The following is a 22,955-nucleotide window of genomic DNA, read 5'->3' as shown; positions in this document are numbered from 1 at the left end:
CCCCTAACTTAGGGGCCGATTATGATGGAGGATTTACCGCATTCTCCGGGCCTTCGGAAGCCACCGCCGGCCCGGAGGATGCGGAAAATGCTCAGCGGACCCACAAAAGACCCACCGCCACATTAGGATGGCTGGTGGGTCTTGGTTTCAGTCCGCCGCCTTTCCACCGCGGTTGGCTTACAACTGTGGCAGAAAAGCTCTAATATGGTGGCGGTGTCTCTCAGACACCGCCAGACATATTAGGATGGCTGCCAAAAAATGCTTTTCGGCGGCGGGTTCTCCGCCCTGGAAAAGCATACGGATCTTCACCTCGGGGGCCTGTAGCGAGCCCCCTGGGTGAAGGGGGGGTGGGGGGTGCACATGGGGGGGTACCTCTGGTACCCCCCTGCATTTCTATGCAGAAATCGGCTGGCACCGCGCGGTGCCTGCCGCTTTCTGCATACAAATGCAATGTATGCATTTTTAACATTGCGGCGGGTGCAGCTTGAAGCCGCACCCGCCGCAATGTTAAACATAGAGGATGTGACTGCCAGGGTGGCGGTCACATCCTAATTGCACAGGAGGGAACGCCACAGCCCATGCGGACGTTCCCTCCTACTTAGGGCTTGCGGACGGACGAAAGTCCGTCCGCGATCGTAATGTGCCCCTTAGTTCAGCTTTTTATACAGCATGGTGCCATGTTGAGCCAATTCAGTGACCACAATCCTTTGTGTTTGGCTCTTGACTGTTATCTGTGCAAGAATATGAAAATTGATAAGGGCACGACCGGGCAAGAGCACAAGTCAGTAGAGCAGGAGTGGATATTGAAATGGTTCAAGGTGGTGCCTTCCAATCTTATGACCAATCTAGATTTAATTTACAGTCACTATATTTCTGCCTGTTTGAGGGGTTCCTCTACACCTGATTGTATTTAGCTTGCTTTCTGTAATATTTGTGAGTGCATTCATGGGTATCTCAGTTTAGGGAAAAGCAAATCAGTGGGCATCAGTGGGCCCTGCATCTGTATTCAAATGGTTTGATCATACCTGTTCCCAAGCCCACCACAATTTGCTTATAGCCTTGAAAAAAAATCCACATAACACCAAGGAAGTGGCAATGTGTAGGAAAATGTACAAGTCTGCATTAACTACTAGGAAAAAGTCAATTTAACAGAATGTGTGGATGAACTACTTTAGGTTAATGTTGTGAAGAACAGTGGACATTTTTAGGAAATAGTTAACTACACTTATTGTACTGCGACTGCTAATGACAGTATGGAATGTCAGATCTCTCCCGAAGCTTGGATGAAGCATTTTAAGGGGATTTATGGTCTCAATCTGGTTGAAGATTTAGGGGCCCATTAGAATGTCGGGCGGATCGCCACCCCTGCAAGGTGGTGGTGATCCGCCCGACATTCTCTCCCGCCCGCATGCCATTCCCCCCGCCATATTACTATGGCAGAGGGGACCTGGGCGGACAGAAAGACCGTCCACCGGTTTTCCGCCCGGTCGATGAGTTGAATGGACGGAAAAGGTGTTAATATGGTGGCGGTGGCAGTTAGACACCGCCATCCATTTCACGATGCATGCGGGGATTTGCCTTTCCGTGTTGCTGCCACGGAAAGGCATGCGGTCTTTGACATTGGGGGCCCGTAGCGTGCCACAAGTAATTTTGGGGGGTGGGGGGTGCACAAGGGGGGTACCTATGGTACCCCTGCATTTGCATGCACAACATGGCAGGCACACGACGGTGATTGCCACGTTGTGCATGCAAATGCACAACATGCATTTTTGGCATTGCAGCAGGCGGTGCTGTAAGCACCGCCTGCCGCAATGTTGTAAATGCAGGATGCATCCGTCAGTGTGGCGGGCGCATCCTAATCACCCCCATGGGACCGCCACACTTCTGGCGTGTGGTCCCTTTTTACATTGGGCCCGCCATCCTAATGATGCCCTTAGAGTCCAATTTGATGATAGTGTTACAGCAGGCTTCTTTAGAACCAATCCAGAGAAATGGGCTATCATTTTGGCCAAAGTGCTCTATGCTGCAGTGACAGATGGTATCCCACAATCATGGACTAGGTCTATAATTGTGTTGATCTTTAAAAAAGGGGTAAGAAATTATCCGCATTTTTATCCCTTTCTTTAATAGAATCAGCAGTCAAGATTATGTGACAGGTCATTATCTCAAAGTTGACTGCATGACTAGATGATGACAAAATCCTGAGTGACCTGCAAAATGGTTTTACAGTGAGTAGAAGCACCCTGGACCAATAATTAAATTTACAGCTGGTAAACTACAGTTACTATTGCCAAACAGAGTAATTTGTATTTGGCATTTATGGACCTATCATCTGCCTTTGGTATAGCTATAGGAGCAAATGATGGTCCATTTAATTAAATATGGGTCTAGTCAAAGAGATAGTGCACTTTTTGTACGATCTGCATTATAATTTATGACCTAGAGGCAGTAATAAGATATAACCAGATGGTAATACCACAGCTCCCTTTAAAGTCCAGCGTGGAGTCAAGCAGGGATGCATATTGGCTCCAGTATTATTTACCCTTTATATAAAAGATTTGGGGGAGAGCCTGCTTGCAGCCTGTCCAGATACTCCACGAGCAGGTGCATGCAATATTAAAGCACTGCTGTATGCAGATTACCCATTCCTACTATCTAGGACTGGGGTTGGGCTACAAACATTTTTAAATACCTTAACTTTATGGGTGGGTTGGATTTATGTACAAATTTCAGGAAACCACACATTATTGTGCTGGGAAGGGGTGGCAAGGAGCATGGGAGCCTATAGCCTGGTGGGGGGCCAAGATCTCCAAAGTTAGCACATTCCCATAATTAGGGACTCTTTATGATGATAAGGGTTATTAGGCGCCCCTTCTAAAGACTAAAATGAATGTATTGGCCAGGTCAATGGCTTCTATGTTTGATTTTGACTTCCGATAGGGGGGCAAAATCTATTAAGGCTTTCAGCCAAATGTATCAATTTAAATACATTTTTTGGGCCTCATATGGGAGTGATATCTGGGGCTAGAAAAAGGCCCCTGATCGCCCACCCATTGAGAAAAAAATCCTGAGGCGCCTTTTGGCAGTGCCCCAATCCACAGCTGTTTTTGGGGTTCACAAAGAGTTGAGGGTGGGTTACATTTCTGATCTATAGTTAATCTGCCCTTTGATAAAATGATTGTCAGTCTGGATTAACCCCGAATTGGAGTTAAATTTGGTCATTTTGAGGGACTGTATGCTTTTGGATAAGGCTAAACCAATGTCATGCTTGCATTATATTAGACTTACCTGTTGGGATGGTGCTGAGACAGAATACCGAGTTTGAAAAGTCGACTTACACAAATGTCGAGTTCGAAATATCGTGATTCAGAAATATCGACAGCAAGAATATCGCGGTCAAGAATATTGAATTTAAGGTAAGAAATATTGTTTTTAAAAATATAGAAGTTATTAATATTGTTTGCAAATATATGGATGTTTAAAATATCGATTTTTTTGTTAGTGTTATGTATTTTAGTTTATATTTTAAATGTATCTGATATATGTTTTTTATAAGTATTGTTTATGTTTTTTAAGATATGTGTTACATTTTTAGTAGTTATGAATTTCATTTTAATTAAATTTAGCATTTTTTAGTTCCGTAGCGGGGTGTGGGTTTATGGGGCGAATAGGGTGGGAAGTAATTTAATTATAATAAATTAACGATTATTTTTTTATTCATATAATTTAGACTTTACAGCATTAATTGCAGGATGTAATTTATTAATGATTAATTATTAATTGCTTATTAATTATTATTAATTACTTGTTTGAGCATAAATCATGGAAATTGAGTTAATAATTTTAGGTGCAGGTTGTGGGGTTTATATGGTTAAAGGAGGGGGAGTAATTTATGTTTAATTCATTAATTATTCGTTGTTTATTTATATTAACTAATTAATTGATCATTAATAATGGTAATTGAATGATTTTGTTAGGTGTGGTTTTTAATTAATTCATAATTTGTTTTTAATTAATATTAATTAATTGATAGAAAATCAATTACGGAAATTGTGTAATTCATTTCAGGTGTGGGTTGTGGGGTTTATAGAGGTAAAGGGTGGAAAGTAATTTATTTTAATTATTTAATAATTGGTTGTTAATGTATATTAACTAATTAAATGATCATTAATTATGGTTATTGCATGATTTTTATAGGTGTGGGTTGTGTGGTTTATGGGATAAAGGTTGGGAGGTAATTTATTTTTAATTAATAATTAGTTCTTAATTAATATTATTTAATTGATAGAAAATCAATTACGGAAATTGTGTAATTCATTTCAGGTGCAGGGTGTGGGGTTGATAGGGGTAAAGGGTGGGAAGTAATTTAGGTTTAATTAATTATTAATTTATATTAACTAATTAACTGATAATTGATTATGGTAATTGTGTGATTTCTTTTAGGTGTGTGTTGTGGGGTTTATGGGGTAAAGCGTGGGAAGCAATTTGTGTTTAATTAAGTAATAATGAATTTTTAATTAATATTAATTAATTGAAAATAAATATAGAATTTGTGTTATGAATTTTAGGTGTGGGTTGTGGGGTTATTAGTGGTAAAGGGTGGGAAGTCACTTTTTAATTAATTAAAAAATAGATGATCATTAATAATAATAATGAATGTATGTTTAATTAGGGTATTTGTTTATATTTTTTGTGTGTGAGTTTTATTGATATAGGGCTACAGCGTGGGAAGTAAATGAATTTTACTTACTTTATAATTAGATGTTAAAATACTTTTCGTTTTTTAATTGAAATTAAGTTTTAATTGTGTAATTAATTTTTTTATATTTTAATGTTAACTGTTGGTTGTGGGGATTATAGGGGTATAGTGTGGAAAATGATATAATTTGAATGAGTTTAATATTTTGAATTATTAATATTTATTTAATTGGTGATAAATTATGTTAGTTGAGGAAGTACAATTTTTTTTTAGATGAGTGTTGTCAATTGTGTGGTGTTATAGAGAAGGATATTTAAAAACAGTAAATTTATGTAATAATTAATGTTTTGTTTCTAAATAATATTTAATTAAAAGGGTTTATTTGTTTGGAAACTGTTTTTTATTTTATTTAATATCATATTTGAGGGTATTTTTTATATGTATTTAACATTATAATATATATATGTGTTTGATATTAAATATATTTGTTTTAGAATTTGGAACATAACTATATTTATTTAATTTATTTTGTTTTTTAAATATTTGTATTGGTAAAATTTAGTTTGTTTTTAATTTTGAACTGACTGGAGTGAGAATATTTATTGTTACTCCTCTAAAATCCAACACTTTCCCTATTGTTGCACTCACTGGAGTGGGAATAGTCATTTTGACACCTCCGCTATCCAATACTTTACCTATTGTTGCACTCACTGGAGTTGGAATAGTAATTTTTACCCCTCCGCTATCCATCACTTTCCCTACTTTTATAATTATTGGAGTAGGAATAGTAAATTTTATCCCGCCACTATCCAACACTTTCCCTACTGTTGCACTCACCGGATTGGGAATAGTAATTTTTACCCCTCCGCTTTCCACTACTTTCCCTACTGTTGCACTCACTGGAGTGGGAATAATAATTTTTACCCCTCCGCTATCCAACACTACCCCTACTGTTGCACTCACTGGAGTGGGAAATTTAAGTTTGAAGATTTCTAAATAGTTTAAATTTTTAATTTACAATCAAATGTTTTTTTTTAAAATAATTGTTATGTTATTGGTGTATATATCCATACTAATATAAGAAAGAGTGAGCCCAAACCTTTGAGGCGGGTAATCTCAGGAACTACAGCACCAATCACAACACCCAATACATTGTTGGAAAGGGCAATTGCAGCCGAAAGACATAGGCTACGCAGACGCCCACCATATGCATTTAAAAGGTAAAAGAACTGTGCCAGCAAAGTAGTCCCTTGTGGGCGTGTCTGCGTTGTGCTGTGGGCATGTGCTGGGGGCGTGACAAACGCTGGGGGCGTGTGGTACTTTCCGCCCTTCATGCCATGTCTCAAATTGTGTGCTAATTCCACCCTGCTCCCTTTAAATACCCCTGCACCCCATAATCATAACCCACCCTTACTCCTTAAAATACCCCAACACCCTTAAACACTAACCCATCTTAACCCTATAAATATACCCTGTACCCCAAAACCCAAACCTATCCCTAAACCCTAAAAATACCCCTGTACCCCAAAGCCCAAACCTAGCCCTGAACCCTATAAATACCCCTGTACTGAAGGACCGGGTTTTAGAACCCAGCGGCCTCAGGGAAAACGCCAGATGCCTTCGAGTTCCCCTGCCTTGGCAAACAGAGACACGGGACAATTCTTGATGACGTCAAAGACCAAAGTTTTATTGGCTGCAACCAGGAACATAGGTCTACGAAGCACCTACGGGTGGTTCGCTAGAGAATGCACAAATTCAATGAGCGGAGCATGGTCTTTTATGCCAAAAATCAAGCCTTAGGCAACATTCAAAATTAGCATTGGGTTCATACAAACTGACCAATAGAGACGTGACATTTTGAAAGTAACGTATGACGACAATCCCACTTTCCGTTGTCCAGCCCACCAGAAATGACCAAGCACATTCCAATATTCTTGTTCGATCAGGCCGGACAAACCCAACCCAAATCAGTGATTATGTCATAAAGGAAGGAGCAGAAACAGATTGGAAGCAAAATAGAAAGGTGGGTGCAGTGTACCATAAACTTCAGCATGTCCTACTCTGTGATCTTTATCTGACCAGCTGCTTAACAAGGAACTGGCTCAGCGAGGTCAGCCTCGGGCAAGGGAGTCTGTTCGGCCAGGTCATACAGAAGTCAGCTAAGGTGTACGTGTCCCAAAGACTCGTTTGGCCGCAGTCATCGGCCTATGTGAGGGCAACCACACAAAATGGCTGCCGTACACAAAATGGAACCCGAAGGTTCAAACGAAATCCTCGAATACATAGTGTTCTCATTGATCGATTAATGCGAAAACACTCGTACACACTACACTCGTGATTTGCGGTCTGCCGACACCAAAATCGTCTATGTCCGATGATCTTTATTGAACGGGTTCGGAACCACCGAACCTCACCCACAAACTACGGAACTACAGTACCTCAACACCCAAACCTAGCCCTGAACCCTAAAATACCCCTGTACCCCAAAACCCAAACCTAGCCCTGAACCCTAAAAATACCACTGTACCCCAAAACCCCAACCAAGCCCTGAACCCTTAAAATACCCCTGTACCCCAAAACCTAAACCTACCCCTGAACCCTAAAAATACCCCTGTATCCCAAAACCCAAACCTAGCCCTGAACCCTAAAATAACCCTGTACCCCAAAACCCAAACCTACCCCTGAACCCTAAAATCCACCTGTACCCCAAAACCCAAACCTAATCCTGAACCCTAAAAATACCCCTGTAACCCAAAACCCAAACCAAGCCCTGAACCCTTAAATACCCCTCTACCCCAAAACCCAAACATACCCCTGAACCCTAAAAATACCCCTATACCCCAAAACCCAAACCTAGCCCTGAACCCTAAAAATACCCCTGTACCCCAAAACCCATATCTATCCCTAAACCCTAAAACTACCCCTGTACCCCATAACCCAAAACTATATCTGAACCCTTAAAATACCCAAACACCCCAAAAAATATACCTCAGTACCCCAATACATATACCCTATACCCATACTTACCTTATCCAAATATTTTTAAAAAACATGCTTTTACCTTTCATGCTTTTACAACGAATTTCGTTGTAAATGTATGCGTGTTAAAAGCATATAAAATGTAATGCCATGCGTTATAATGGCATTGCGGAGTCATGGTACTTTCGTAATGAAAGTATGCATAGTGATGGTATGCGGAAAGAAAGTTGCGGAATAATGGGTGTTTACCCTGCCCCCGGTAAGTACATTGGTGGCACGGCAGCCCACATCTCCAGCAACATACTCATATTTTTTCGCCTACCATTTGAAAAATGCACAGGTCTCTCTCATTGATGGCCAGCACAGACATACACTTTTAGACACACCTCCCGCCTCAAGTTCTAGAATGGCGAACTTTAGAGCTGGGGAGCTACGTTCGAATCTCGGCATCAGCTCAACATCCTGTGATTCTAGGCAAATGGCTTTGTCTCCCCGTGCCTACCACTAATGAATGTGCTCTTCTGTAATGTAAATTGTGCTCATGCCATGTTGTGGAGTTCGCGCTATATAATATTGCAAGGAAAAATAAAGTAGGGAAACACGAGTTCACACACTACTGAACGCTCACTCTTAAGTGCATCAGCAGTGCACTGTGAATCGGAGCGTTTGACAGGCCTGTCACAGATAAGAAATGCTATCAAAACGAAATCCTACAAAACAATATACTACTGGCTGGCAACAATTCATACCCGGACAACGTCGAAACGGGCTGCTAGTATGTATATATATACGGCTTCACGGCTATATGTAACAGTGCATAACAATTCACAAATATCGCGCATTAAATCTTCCATCTATGCATGCTTACCTATCTGTAGGTATGATTAGCTGCAGTACAGATATGCTGATTATAAATGCTTGCATGAGTTTGCCGTTACAAAATTGCGCCCGTGGTAGCTGGGAGAACTGTGGTCCTCTGTCGATGTCGACTGAGAGGTGTAACCTGTGTACCTCTGTAATCTATATCATGCACCGGTGTTTTGAGTGTAAATTACACACTGACGAAGGCCAAGAGCCGAAACGCGTCTGTGGCGCGCTTGTAGTAAATAAACTACTGTGCGAGATAAGGTACCCCCGAGTGCTGTCCGTTATTCCTTGGGATTTCAAGGTGTTTGAGCACAATATATATATATACATGCATATATATATGCATGTACATTTTTATATACATTTAAAATGATAAAATAAATTAAAGTTAATAGTTTAATTGTTTTAAAGGGAATAGATATGAATTATTATGCGTGTTTAACTTTTTGTAATTCATTTATTTATTATATTTTTAATGTATATTAAATCTACTTTTTTAACATTTTATATTTATTATTATTTTTTATATATATATTTAGATATATTTAAATATGTATATATATATATATATATATATATATATATATATATATATATATATATATATATATATATATATATATATTCACTGAAAAAACCATAGGTTTCACACCAGTTATAGTTAGCTGGAAATTTTACTGACATAAAACCATTGAAATTCCCACGTTACAGTTAGTTGGACTCACTATAACTTGTGCGCCTGCAATGCACTGCTGATGATGTCACATATTACATCACTCATGACATGGTCAGTGACATCACTCATGACAGCACTGATGTGCGTCGGGTCATATGACCTAAAAATAACACTTTTTATTGGTTCAGGACAGTTTTGGTTTCCAAATGATGAAAGCCCTGGTCATGTGACCTGAAAATTACACTTTTCATTGGTTCAGGACAGTTTTTTTTCCTAATGATGAAAGCCCCCACCTTTTTTCCTTATTCTCACTTTGTACTTTGAGTGAAGAAGACCTGTTGATAGACCTCTCTGTACCTTTTTGGACTGAAAAATGGCTTCAGTAGCAGCAGCAGCAGGAGCATCTCAGCCACCACCACCACCAAGAGGACCACCACAACACCACAGTGGTGGAGATGAAGAAGAGGAGGAGGAGGAGGAGGAGGGGAGGAGGATGTTCCTGCCAGAAGACAATACCCCATATAGGCCAAAGCAGCACATTATCTGGGAGTTTTTTTCCATCCCAAAGGACCAACAAAAAGTGATTGCGCCAAAGGTTACTTGCCTAATCTGTGGCATTGAACTTTCAAGGGGGAACCCTAACAAGAAATACTCTTTTGGCGATAACACCATGATTCGCCACATGCAACGCCGGCATCCTAACAACTATGCTGCGGCAGAGACCCAAGAACTGGCCAGAAACCCTCCCCAATCTTTACCCAGCACCTCCAAAAGAAAGCAACCCACTCCATCGGGACCAGAGACAAGGGAGATGGTCCCAAACATACAACCCCAGTTTGGGGAAAACAAAATCAGTTGTATTTTTTGTGGTAAAACAATTACCTATGGTGAGCAAGGCATAAAGCTCATCAACCGTGCTGGTGACAACCACAATTGCCCCAAAAAACCTTAATTTTTTTCCTGATTTTTTTTTTGCTCCAGTTGAGCCTTTTACAATTCCCTGTTTTTTGTTTCTCCCCATAAAAATAACAAAAAAAATATAAAATTGTTCATAAAAGCCAAAAAAAGTACAAAATGTTAAAAAAAAAAACAATAAAAAATATAAAACAAAAAGAAGAAAAAAAACAATTCTTTTTAGAACTACCTCCAATTTATAAAAAAAGCTACATTTTAAAAAAACTCTCTCATTCTTTTTTCCCCATGGTACGCTCCCCGGTACACTCCCCGGTGCGCGTACCGGGCGCTCCTCCCGCGCATATCGAAAACAAAAAAAATTTGCCCCGCGGGGCCCTTTTATGGCCCCCACATCAAACCTAGGGGGTCAGGGGGGTCTACTCTGCCCCCTTTTGGTCATTTCCCCCTTTGTTTTCTGCCACCTCTTGTGTCTCGATCCTACCGAGACACAAGATGGCGGCCGCTCCGGACTGTTTGGAATGTTGACAGACACCCAAGAGCCAATCAGCTTTCCACGCGCGAACTCGCGTAGCGCGCTGGTTTGCGCCCCGGTGCGCGTACCGGGGCGTGCTTATAGATATGTATTTTTTTTTAATCTAAATTTCTCAAAATCCACTGGAGCACATATCTTGAGACATAGCAAAGGCACATCGGGCTACCAGTCCCTACAATTTTTCCAAGTTTGGTGGAAATCCATTCAGCCGTTCGGGCTAAAAGTGATTTCGACCGCCCTATGAAAATTAACATGAGGAAAACACGTTTTGGGACTGCCCTTTTATCTCGGCCCCCTCTTGACGAATCCCCCCCAAAGTTTCAGGGAAGGAGCGCAAATTTGAAGAAAATTTCAGGCAGATTCCTCAACCGGCGCCAAAGTTATCTCCAATAGAATGTTGCGAATTCCCTATACAAAATAATCCTAACTATAACTACATACTGGCGACCGCCAGTAGGTAATATATATATATATATATATATATATTAATCACCTACTGGCGGTCTCCAGTAGGTAGTTATAGTTAGGATTTTTTTCAATGCAAAATCTCAAAATTCTATTGTGAATAACTTTGGCGCCGGTTGACGAATCTGCCTGAAATTTGTGACAGAGTGACAGACCTCCTTTCAGTGTAATGTAACCCTTGAAACACATATTCAAAAATAGAAACTAACAATTTCAAAAACATGGAGATACCCATACCAGTTACAACAACCAATTCAGTAATTCCGCCATCTATATACACATCCACTCATTCACCAACAGTTCTATATAGTCACTCATACATATACTCACTCATCATATGTAGTGATACACCTATACATCCTGTTACACACTGACAGTCATCCAAAAGTTACTCACACACATACAAATAAACTATTGAACATCCATTTATTTGCATATACAGCTATACACACACTACCACCTTACTTCTAAGGAAACTTACACATACTTACTCTCTTAAGCAATCACTTATAGAAATACATACTTATTTAAACAGGAACTCTTACAATCTCTCACTCTCACATTTACTCACTTACATCAATACTCCATATACTAGATTAAAACATATGTAGTTACTGATAAAGACACTAGTGAGACAGTCATTCACTCACTAACACACACATATACACACTCATCCCCCCATACAGTTCTGCACATAAGCTGTCTTCAAAGTGAAACACTGATACAAACATTTAAATATATTTTTTTTAAAAACATCCATTTAGACACTTATTTAAACATTTATTCTTCCATCCACCTTTACAAATACATATATAAAACATATTTTTTTTTCAGAAAGACACACATTCACTGGATGGTGTCATCAGTGATGTCATGAGTGATGTCACTGACAATGTCATGAGTGATGTAATATGTGACATCATCAGCAGTGCATTGCAGGCGCGCAAGTTATAGTGAGTCCAACTAACTATAACGTGGGAATTTCAATGGTTTTATGTCAATAAAATTTCCAGGTAACTATAACTGGTGTGAAACCTATGGTTTTTTCAGTGAATATATATATATATCTTATTCGATATTTTGTATAACTATATTTTATACATCAATATTTTTTTCAGTATTTTCTTAGTTACCTGTTTAAGAATAGGGAGTTGATATTTCTGCATTCTATATTTTTACGTCAATAGTTTTTACTGCTATATTTTTACCTTCGCTATTTTGTCAGTGAAACATAGGGATTTGGGCCACCCAGAATTATATGACCATCCCAAAAGTATAAGAAAACGTGACTTAACCTGGATAAAAAAACATTTTTCTGCCAGAGCTCAGGCTTCCATGGAGTGCAGGGAATTAGCTAAGCCCTTAGTTCATGCACACATTATTATCTCAACTTATGGGTGCACCAAACCCTACTTAACCTTTGCCACTAAAGCCCAACATTGTTTCATGCTGACTCTTTCAGTCTGAACCAACTGCACTGGTTCCGAGCGGACTCTATAAGCTGGAATAAAGTCGACAATTTAGCCCCAAGGAGCTGTGATAATTTTTTAGACCAGGACACTTTAAATTTTGTCCTGCTTCTTGATCTTATTGCGTTCCCCGCAGGACATTTATTTTTCTGCTACTGTGAGGCAAGCAGTTTACTGAGGCTAGACTTGCTCTACTTTTTTTTCCAAATGTTATTTAACCCCTCCCATGCTCGTGACGGGACCGTTCCGTCACAAGCCTCGGGTGGGCTTTGCTGGTGACAGAACTGTTCCGTCACGGCCCTCTCGCCGCGCCTGCGCGGTGCGAATTCCGCGCCTGCGCTATTGTTCTGAAGCGTGGGCGGGGCCATGACGGACCCGTTCCGTCACAAGCACAGCTCACCCGCATGCCATGACGGAGCGGTTCCGTCACGAGCACGGAACCGCCGCGCGGCCCCCCCACCCCCTTAGCACTGCGGCGGAATAGCCGCCGCAGTGAAGGGGTTAATGAATATGTCAGTTTTAATGTATGAAGGTTTTTAATGAACGCAGTCAGAAACAGTAAAAGAAGGGGATTACCGTCATACTGTTTATTATATACACCTATGGCTACTTTATGATGCTTCTCTAGTCTACTGTACAGTTGTCATGCCATTTTATGTATTTACCTAATGATTTTTTCTAATATCATATTTTAGTCTTTCTTGTGTTTATTAACTGGTTATATGAATATTTTTTTGGATGTTCTGCATGTCTCTTAGCTGTCATTTTGGCTCTTAACCTCAGATTTGAACTGTTTTATTTGTTTTACATGTATTTTGTATGGTTTTAATTATCGATAAAAAATATTTTAACTGACTGACTGACTACTACACTAATCACAGCAGAATAATTCTTCTCTTGAGTAAATCCTCGGTCCTCTACACATTACAGGACAGCAATTAGTGCACAGAACAACTGACCCACCCCAAGGCTGTGGTCACAATCGACTCTTAATCTAATGGTCCTGTTACTGCTAAGGGCCCAATTCCGATCTCGCTTGTAAAGTCATCCGTACGACTCGGATCCGTAGGGCTTTACGAGTAAATCGTGCACCTGATGTCCCAGAAAGCGAGTACGATGCATTCACATGTTTACAGACTCAGTTCGCTTGGACTCCTATTGAACTCCATGGGAGCCTGATTACAAGACGCGTTGACAGACTTCCATAGCAAAAAGGGGTGGGTGGGGAAAAGCATACACCCTGTGGCGGGCACCCCATGGTATCCCGCCACACTCTGAATGCATGGGATGGGGGGAGCCATTGGTACCCCCACGGGTACAATTCTGGCAGCTTTTACAATCCGGACATTCCGAATCGTGAAGGCTGTCCGAATAGCGCATCGTAATTTCTTGCTTAGAACCAGACTCCATAGAGCTGTACGAAGCTTCTGGGTATGAGTTGTACCAACAGGATCTTGTTGGGAAACAATTCGGTCGGCACATACGAGATCTTTGTTTCATACTTGGCGGTTTGGACATGTGTACAATTGGACGGATAAAAGGACTACGAATTGAATCCATAAAAGCCAAATCCGATTCGTAGGCCTACCAAGTGAGATCGGAATCGACCCCTAAATCAGGAAACTGCAATTATTCTTCTTACCACTCACAATGCAGACCCAATACTAGGCAGAATGTTATGATCCCCCAGAAATCTTTGCTGTGCAAAGTACCTTAAGTATGTGAAGCAGTGTCACTCCACCGTAATCCGCCAGCTGGGAGAAAGGAGTCAATCCCTCTCTTGTGTACATGCACATGGGTTGCAGACAGCAGCACTGATCGGCCCTAGTCACACGCCTCCTGTACACGGGGTTGTACATCTGCACCAGTATAGTTCTGCAGAGCGTGCACTTGTCCACAGTTAACAGGAGGAAGGAAATCTTACTTTCCGGGTCTTAAATAGGCCCAAACTCACCTTCCAAACAAGTAGAGAGCCCATCCTGAATTGCATCAGTAATTCTAGTAAATAGGGATCTGCAATGAAGAAACTCTGATAGCAGTTGTGATTTTCTCTTAAGGCCAGGCCATCACAGGGGTTGCTGCTTCCCTCAATGAAACCGATAGATGTTGTTGCAATTTTCCTCAGCTCCAAGCTATCGTAGGCTTGTCTATTCTTTGCGGATGAGCCATTGAACTCATGGAATATTGCAGGTGGAGAAGGGCATAAGGCCACACCATAAGGCTTGGAGGTGGCACTTCTTCTCTGGGGTGTATTTAGCCAGTGTTCTGCTCATGCTGTCTACCTTCTCGAATCCCTCTTCTTCTAGGCTGCTTTTTCTTTATGTAGGAATAACTCTCATTAGTCACCCCACAATAGATTGCAGACACAAATACACCCCCTACATTTGTCTTACTTTTACCCACACATACCCCAAAGATTGCCTCAAGGAGAGAGGTTCCCTGTGAATAGAGCTCAGCAGTTGGAACCCCTGTATAGACCACGCCAATGGCAGCTGCCATATCAAGTTAGCCCAGTTTATGATTCCCCTCTAACCCAACATATGCACTGGAACAGATTCAGTGCCCTCGAGGAGGTCGATTGACTGGGTGCAGAAAATGCATGCCCCAAGAAATCTGCTATACTAGTAGAGGGAAAAGAGGAGATCACGATAGGAACTAGAACCCCAAGTATAACAGGATATAGGGGAGCCTGGGGAGGTACAAATAAGAGTAAGAAGAACCTGGAAACTAATACAGAGGGGACTAAAATACTAGAACAACCAACCAGCAAAAAGATCCCAGAGAGAATGAGACAGGATAGAGTCGCTGGGGTTGGATTAGTAACCAATCCAAGAACACTAGTATCAGCTCAAGAAGCACAGTCATCACTAGCCTTATCAAACCTAACCAGGGGAGCTATCTGGGAAAACCCTCGAATCATTTCCTGGAACATAGCAGGCTTAGCAGCCAAAATTGAAATCCAGGAATGGCGGAATTACATTAACAATTTCCAAATTATGTTTCCAAGAAACCTGGGCGGTGGAACCAGATCTGTATAGTTTAGAGGGGTATAAATGTTTCTCAGTCCCAGCTAAAAAACCTCTTTCGGGAAGAGCGATTGGGGGACTTATAATGTATGTAGACCTGAATTTACAGGGTACGTGGTCTAATTATAATTGGGACTCATGTAACATACAAGTTGTAGGGCTCCGCACTAGAACGTTTAACTTCATTTTTATTAATCGGTATAATGCCATAAGTTTTAGAGAAAGGGGATCCGTTGTAAAGGAACTGGACTCTTGTTTAGAAAAGCTCGTTCACTTAAATAAGACACCAAACGCCCCCATTCTAATATTGATGAGGGACTTTAACTGTCATCTCTATGACAATTTAAAGCCATTTAACAGAGATTGGTCTAGATGTACTGTAACTAAGGGCCCACATTTCTCCCATACAACAGACGGATGGGATCTAGAGAAATTAACAAAAAGGTATAATCTAGACCATACCATGGATCTGGTAGAGCTAGGTGAAAACGGAGACATCACCCCAACGTTCAAAGGTAGAGGCTGTCAATCATATATTGATTTCATTCTAATCTCGCACACTATAAAAAGAAATGTCAGTAGTATGGCCATAGATATAAGTATCTTTAGCGATCATAATCCTCTGACACACTAAAGGTGTTGGTTTTTAAAAATATCGCAGTTAGAATTGACATTATAGAAAGGGCAACGGACCAGGGAAGGAGGATTAAGTGGGCCAAGATTGACGGAGATCAATTTTATAGAAAGTTAATAGCGGAGGGATTAAATGCCAACAACATCTGTCTAGACCCTCATGTAACTGGAGACACAGTGGTAAGTGCATTTGAGGAAATTGCACGCCACGTGGACAATTTATTAAAATCTTCCAAGGTCAGCAAAACATGTAACATCCCGCGTTAGTTTGATCATGCTTGTTCGAGGGCGCACAAAAACCTCAAACTTTCCCTCCAATCGAAGCCAAGGGACAAAGCCAAAATAGCACAGCTCAGGACTGAATACAAAAAGGCAGTGAAGTGTCGGAAAAAAACCCTACAAATCCAAGCCTGGGAAGATTTAAGGGAGGCAGCAGAAAGGCGAGACAGCTCGGGTTTCTGGAAGGTAATCAACACCCCATGCTTCAAGGACCCAGGAGCACCGAAAATATTAAACACCATCTTATCCCAACAATGGCAGACTCACTTTGAGAGCCTCTATAACTACACTGGACCACTTACCCAGTGCGAAGGATCAAGGCAAAGACCCAGCACAAAATTGGACTTTTGTCTGGAAGAAGTAAAATCGGCAATAATTGGTCTCAGCAAGAACAAAGCGCCAGGTCCCGATGGCATACCCCCTGATCTGTATCTAAGCAACATCGATCTCTGGGCCCCACTGCTCACAAGGGTACTGAACGAGGCCGTGGTGGCAGGGCTGCCGCGTTCCTGGTCAACAGCAACCATAGTCCCGATTTACAAGAAAGGGAATCGCGATGACCCACAGTGCTATCGCCCAATATCCCTCATAGATGTAAGGGCAAAGGTTCTGGGCCGTGTCATCTTACATCGCTTGCAGGAATGGGCAGAGGAGCACCAGATTTTGACAGACATCCAATATGGTTTCAGGGAGGGCAGATCCACTACAGACCAATGCTTGAACCTGTACCTCCTGACAGCAAAATACACCATCGCTAGCAGGGGGTCAATATATATGGGGTTCATGGACCTCTCTGCGGCCTTTGACCGGGTGAATAGAGAAAAACTTTGGACCCTGTTAACAAATCTAGGAGTGGATCAATCCTTGGTAGACGTCCTAAAAAACTTACATTGGAATACATCTGCAAGTGTAAGATACAACCAAGAAGGAAGTAGGACTGATTTTTTTCCATGTACCAGTGGAGTCAGGCAGGGTTGTATTTTAGCACCCTTCCTATTTTCCATATACATTAACCTCCTGGACAAAGAACTCTTGAAATTACAAGTAGATTCACCCCAAATCGGCCATCGAGCGGTGCCGGTATTACTATATGCCGACGACGCAGTACTGTTAGCCAGAACTTCATTGGGCCTACAAAAATTGATTGATGGCTTTGTCAACTTCATGGCCAACCTTGATCTGTCAACAAACCTGGAAAAATCTTATATCATGTCCACAGGAGTAAAGGGAAAAGGGACTTTTTCTTATAAGATTGGTTCACATAAAATCGACCAGGTTAAGACCTTTTCATATCTGGGTGTATTATTTGACGATCAATGGACCTTTAACAATCTGGCACAGAAACATGCAACAAAGCTGGCGTCATCAGCAGGGGCCATTATGGCCTATGGGACAAGGCCGGGCAGAAGGTCACCAGAGCAAATCCTTAATTTGTACAGGTCAATATGTTGTGCTAAGGTCACCTATGGAGCAGAAGTATGGGGTTTCATGGACAAGAAATTGCTACAAATTCAGGTAGAAGAAAATAAATTCTTTAGAAGAATCCTGAAACTGCCGCAAAGCACCCCGGCATACATCATCCGTAAGGAATTGGGAGAACCTTTTATTGAGGACCGGATAAAAATCAAACCCCTCCTGGCTTGGGTTAAAATTTGGGTCAACCCAGAAGCGGATCTGACTAGATTGATTATAAAAGATTGTCTACAACGTGACAAAGGGGACCTGATACCATGGCTAAAGTATATAAAAGACTCCATGGCGGCAATTGGATGCATAAACTTTTTTATTGATCCAGATTCCTTGACTGCAAAGGACAAGACAATTTTAAAGAAACTTTATTCAGAGTGGTCTCTCACCACTAGGGCTGAGAAGGAAAGTTGTAAGCCCACTATTGCAACTTATTGCCAATTGACTGAAAAGCAAGGAATGGAACCGTACTTGAGAGTCATGTATAATGCTCAGGATCGTTATTACATGACGCGTTTTAGATTGAACATGCTTCACCATTTATCAGCTGTCCCCTCCGGATTCACTCTTACAGTTGGGGAGAAGGGTACCTGCGGCTGCGACACTAGGTCTCCGCAGGATACCCTTCACTTTGTTTTGTTATGCCCTTTTTATTCGGTCCCAAGACGTAAATTTTTAGTAAAGCTTTTAAAAGAAACTAAATTCAGACAAGCAAAATTGGCCCTTAAATTCTTGCAGGAAGCCGCAGATGCCTATACATTATTGTGTACTGTAAGTTTTATTCGATTGGCATTGAAGCTAAGAAATACTAGAGAGATAATGGACTGCAATTCCACATAACCAAGCACGTTAACAACACCCTTTCTATGCCTTATGAACTGTGTATTTTCTTTTCTTTTAACTAAAAAATTTTTTAATTCACGTGTATTTAAATTGTATTTTTATGTACTTTAAAAAAAAAAATGTGTGCTTTTATGGTGTCTTTTTAAGTACCGAATAAAGTTTATTGAATTGAAAATTGAACTCTCATTAGTCAGTGAGCTCCTTTATTCAAGCTGATTGCAAGGCAGCATTTCCTGCAGAAAGGAGACATTTTCCAGGTTTCTCTTCCCAAACCTGGAAAGGGGAGTTAGCTTCCAGGAACCAACATCCACAATCTCCACTGAACTGGGCCAATCAGATCTTTGTGATGAAAACCCAGGTACCAAAAGCAGGGTAATTTCTAGCCTGTACTTTTACCAAGTTGGTCGTTTATGCATCCCACTTGTCATTTTCTGGGAAAGTTCCTGGTAGTTCCTGACTTTTGAGCATTCCTCCAACTCTGGTCAAGCTACAGGCTTTGTCCTCAAGTGTCGGCAGCAAGGTTAGGTGGGGCTGGAAGCTCCATCTCAAGGAAGATTCAAAAACAAAGGCACAAAAACGTTCTCACTCAACTACTTTAAAAACAAGGAAGATTCAAAACAAAGGCACAAAAACGTTCTCACTCAACTACTTTAAAAACAAGGAAGATTCAAAACAAAGGCACAAAAACTTTCTCACTCAACTACTTTAAAAACAAGGAAGATTCAAAACAAAGGCACAAAAAAGTTCTCACTCAACTACTTTAAAAGCCAGTAAGTGCCAGCACCTCTGGGGAGCAATTAACCACAAAGGGCTGTCCCTACACTTCAAAAGGATGTTCTATCTATAATCATCACCTTCCTAGAGTCTGTTCCACTAGAAAGGACCTCAGGAATGCTTCTGAGAAGCCCTGCAACTCATACTGCTGTCTGACTAACTCTCTGCCACCTCCATCCTAGTAACACTCTTGTCATCGAAAGAAAAATGAATTCCTGGACCACAAAGTCACACATGGCACATGCATTCCATACGCATCTTACTGTACACAAAAACAATCATATCTATGCAATCCATGGCCCATACGGAAGGAGGAAAGGTCTTGGTCATGCATTTTGAGATCATAAAAAAAGACCAGCATTTCCCTGCCACGTGCTGGACTGCACACACTTCTGAGCCATGCAATGGACCTTTTGTTCTCAACAGCTTCGGACAATATTTTTTCTAATTGCATGTATTTAATATGTATAGCGCACAGAAGACGGATAAAAAATGTTTAAGCACATATAAAACATATACATATCAACAAGCAAAACAAATAAAAATGACAGCATGAAGCATCCCATATTGTTTCAGTTTGTCCTTAATCTACATTTGAAAGCGGTACATTGGGAGACGTCAAACCTGTAAATGAATATCTAATTGATTCTTGCTTTTGTTCGTTGGGTTAGATCTGGAACCAATAACCCACGCCACTTTTTTTTCTTTTTTTTTTTATTAATATATTTTTAACAATTAAAGAGCACAATATTTTATGTGGGGGTAAAAAATTATATAAAGATCTATCAATAAATATAGCAATGCAGTACATTTCAAATTCTTATTCCATCGTCCATCCATTTCTTAACCGGGCCCATAATTGTCTTCCCATTTCTCGTTTTTTAACACCTTTAAATTCATAGAGGCCAGACTCGATATTGTAAATGGCCAAGAATCTGGAGATCCACATCTGAAAAGACGGGGCTATTACATCCTTCCAACCGGTCGAAATAATGATTCTGAGCACGGCGACCGACATAAAAACCAAAGCAGCCTCGTCATCTGTTAAAACCAACAGATGACCAATAACCCACACCACAGTGTTCGCATTGGAAGTAACCACAGATCTGTATATGTGACCACTGACTAAGAGCCCGTTGAATTTTTATGCTGACATAAAACAGTTGCACCTTTCTGGTCTATCGAAATGAAGCAATGCACATTTTCAAATGATGGCCTGCAATCCAGAGGGCATACATTTGAAGCAGGCAGGGTCCTAAACCATAATTTTATTATGGAGTTTACCAACTGAAAAACCCCCCTGGTCCACTTTATTCCACACATTTCATTCAGTAAAGGACACTCACAAACAAACTAATATCCAATCTAACCTTCGTCAGCTTATTCATTGCTCTAGACAGCTTTTAAGACCAAGGATGTAAAAAGTACTTCCCATTTACATTAATTGAATGCATATGTATCTCACTATAACTACTGTGGAAAATCCTTCAATTAGGACTGTGTTAAAGCTTAGAGAAATGGTTCTTAACCTTTGACATCTGTGGACATCCAGTTAATCATTGCTTGAAGCCAGGAACCCCCACAGAATCATTATTAGAATCGGGGGGCCCAGACTGAGTCCTTACTGGAACGAGGTAAAAGCCTTTTAGATTATTTGAACCACAAAACAATACACAAAAGAACAGAAACAATAATTCATGAAACAAATAAAAAACAAATAAGTAAATATTGTATGTACTTCAACAACAAATTTGAAAAATAAATCAACATCCTATTTTAATGGAACGGTTGGAGCTTTTCTAAATTTAATTAAGGCCACCCATATTCAATACTATATTTAGTTAGATGCAATTGTACTGCACCCACAAATCAATCAATCAACTTAATGTTTAGCCTCCGATTTAAAGTTGCTTCACCATTGCAGAACGTTTGTGACATCTTCATTTTTTATGTATTTATTTATACACAATTTATTGATCGGCTAATGTTCTTTAATTTTCTAAGCGGTCACAGACCTCCTGAGGAGGTTTTGCAGACCCCTGCGGGTCCCCGGACCACAGATTATGAATCACTGGCTTAGATGATAGTCAGATGGAAGCCATGTCCTAGATTGACTTGTTGAACTGGAAGCTTTGCATCTTAGAACCAGTGAAGTTAAGCCCATATCCAATTACATTCTTGGCCACATCTAAGCCTTACTTGGAAAAAAATGTCTCTTTAGGAGTGACAAGGATATTCAAAAATCCACAGAGTGGCATACAGCAATTGATCCAAGTTTGCAAAGCAGTGGCTTAAAATGTTCACAATATTTTATTTGATTTACACTGTCGCTCATCAGAAGACGTTCTTAGAGCTGAGGAAGAAAATCTTTGCTATAGTCAATATAGAATTATCTAGTCTTCAAATATTTTCTTCCAGCTTCAGGGTCTATGATCTTTCCCAAGATGCAATGCCTTTCTGACTTTCAAAACAAGAATGCAGATGTTGCCTTTGATGAAAAACTGCCTAAAGGAAGTAGACCTGCTGCCCCCTGAAAAAAAACATATTTTATCTTTTGAACCACAAGTGTGAGTGAATTCACGTGTTTCCGTAGTATCCCCCGTCTGCGGAACCCTACACCTCTAAGCTTCACTCTGACTTGTATATGTTCAACAATATCAGAGCATTATCATCAAAAAATATGGATTATGCAATCTTAATTTTTGCTCATACAGTATGTTTAGATAATAAACTGAAAATTTAAATGTTGCATAATTCCAATCATAGCTCTCCCTACGGATGGGGGGGGGGGGGTTGTGACATAGCTATGGGCTCCGCAGACCCCATGGATGGATAGAAGTAGGGAGAATTAAATCACAAGCCCTTGGCAAGCAAAATCACTAGTTTCAAATGTTACAAACATTTCCTATGGGATATCTTCACTTGAACTCCTAAATGTCCCTGTCAAAGACCTGAAACAGAGGTGCCACATTTCCTACCTCTGGGATGCGGACAGTATATGGCTGGTTGTGAAATGTTGGTGCATTGTCGTTGACGTCGCCTACTTGTATGCTCGCAGTTCCTTTAATCACCTGCAGAAAAATAATTGGAGAAGAAATTAGAACGAGAACAGTGGTTTTGCCTTACTTACAACTTACAGCAGGGCGCTCCTTATACTTCCCCTTTTGAAAGCTGAGACCTCGAATCATGTGCTTTATATTCTCTAGAATAAGTGCATTCCCCTAATCAAGGTTCACACAACACTCCAGTGACATTTCAAGGGACATTTTCTTAATTATTCTACATTGTAAGGCTTGAGTTCTTATTTATGCCACATATATTGAGTTCTTAT

The 22,955-nt window shown here is 40.6% G+C and overlaps 1 protein-coding gene across 1 annotated transcript in view; it reads right to left on the bottom strand.

Annotated features, from left to right (window-relative positions):
- CDH23 (cadherin related 23) overlaps window positions 1–22,955 on the bottom strand; it is a 2,828,172-nt gene that overhangs the window by 2,649,874 nt on the left and 155,343 nt on the right. Inside the window, exon 5 of the mRNA XM_086919477.1 lies at window positions 22,603–22,695. Within this exon, the coding sequence (XP_086775603.1) occupies window positions 22,603–22,695 (93 nt within the window). The remainder of the gene's footprint in view (window positions 1–22,602; window positions 22,696–22,955) is intronic.

The sequence above is a fragment of the Lissotriton vulgaris genome, chromosome 5, assembly GCF_964263255.1.
Source record: "Lissotriton vulgaris chromosome 5, aLisVul1.2, whole genome shotgun sequence".
Taxonomy (NCBI): domain Eukaryota; kingdom Metazoa; phylum Chordata; class Amphibia; order Caudata; family Salamandridae; genus Lissotriton; species Lissotriton vulgaris.
This window is presented reverse-complemented; position numbering and strand designations above follow the sequence as displayed.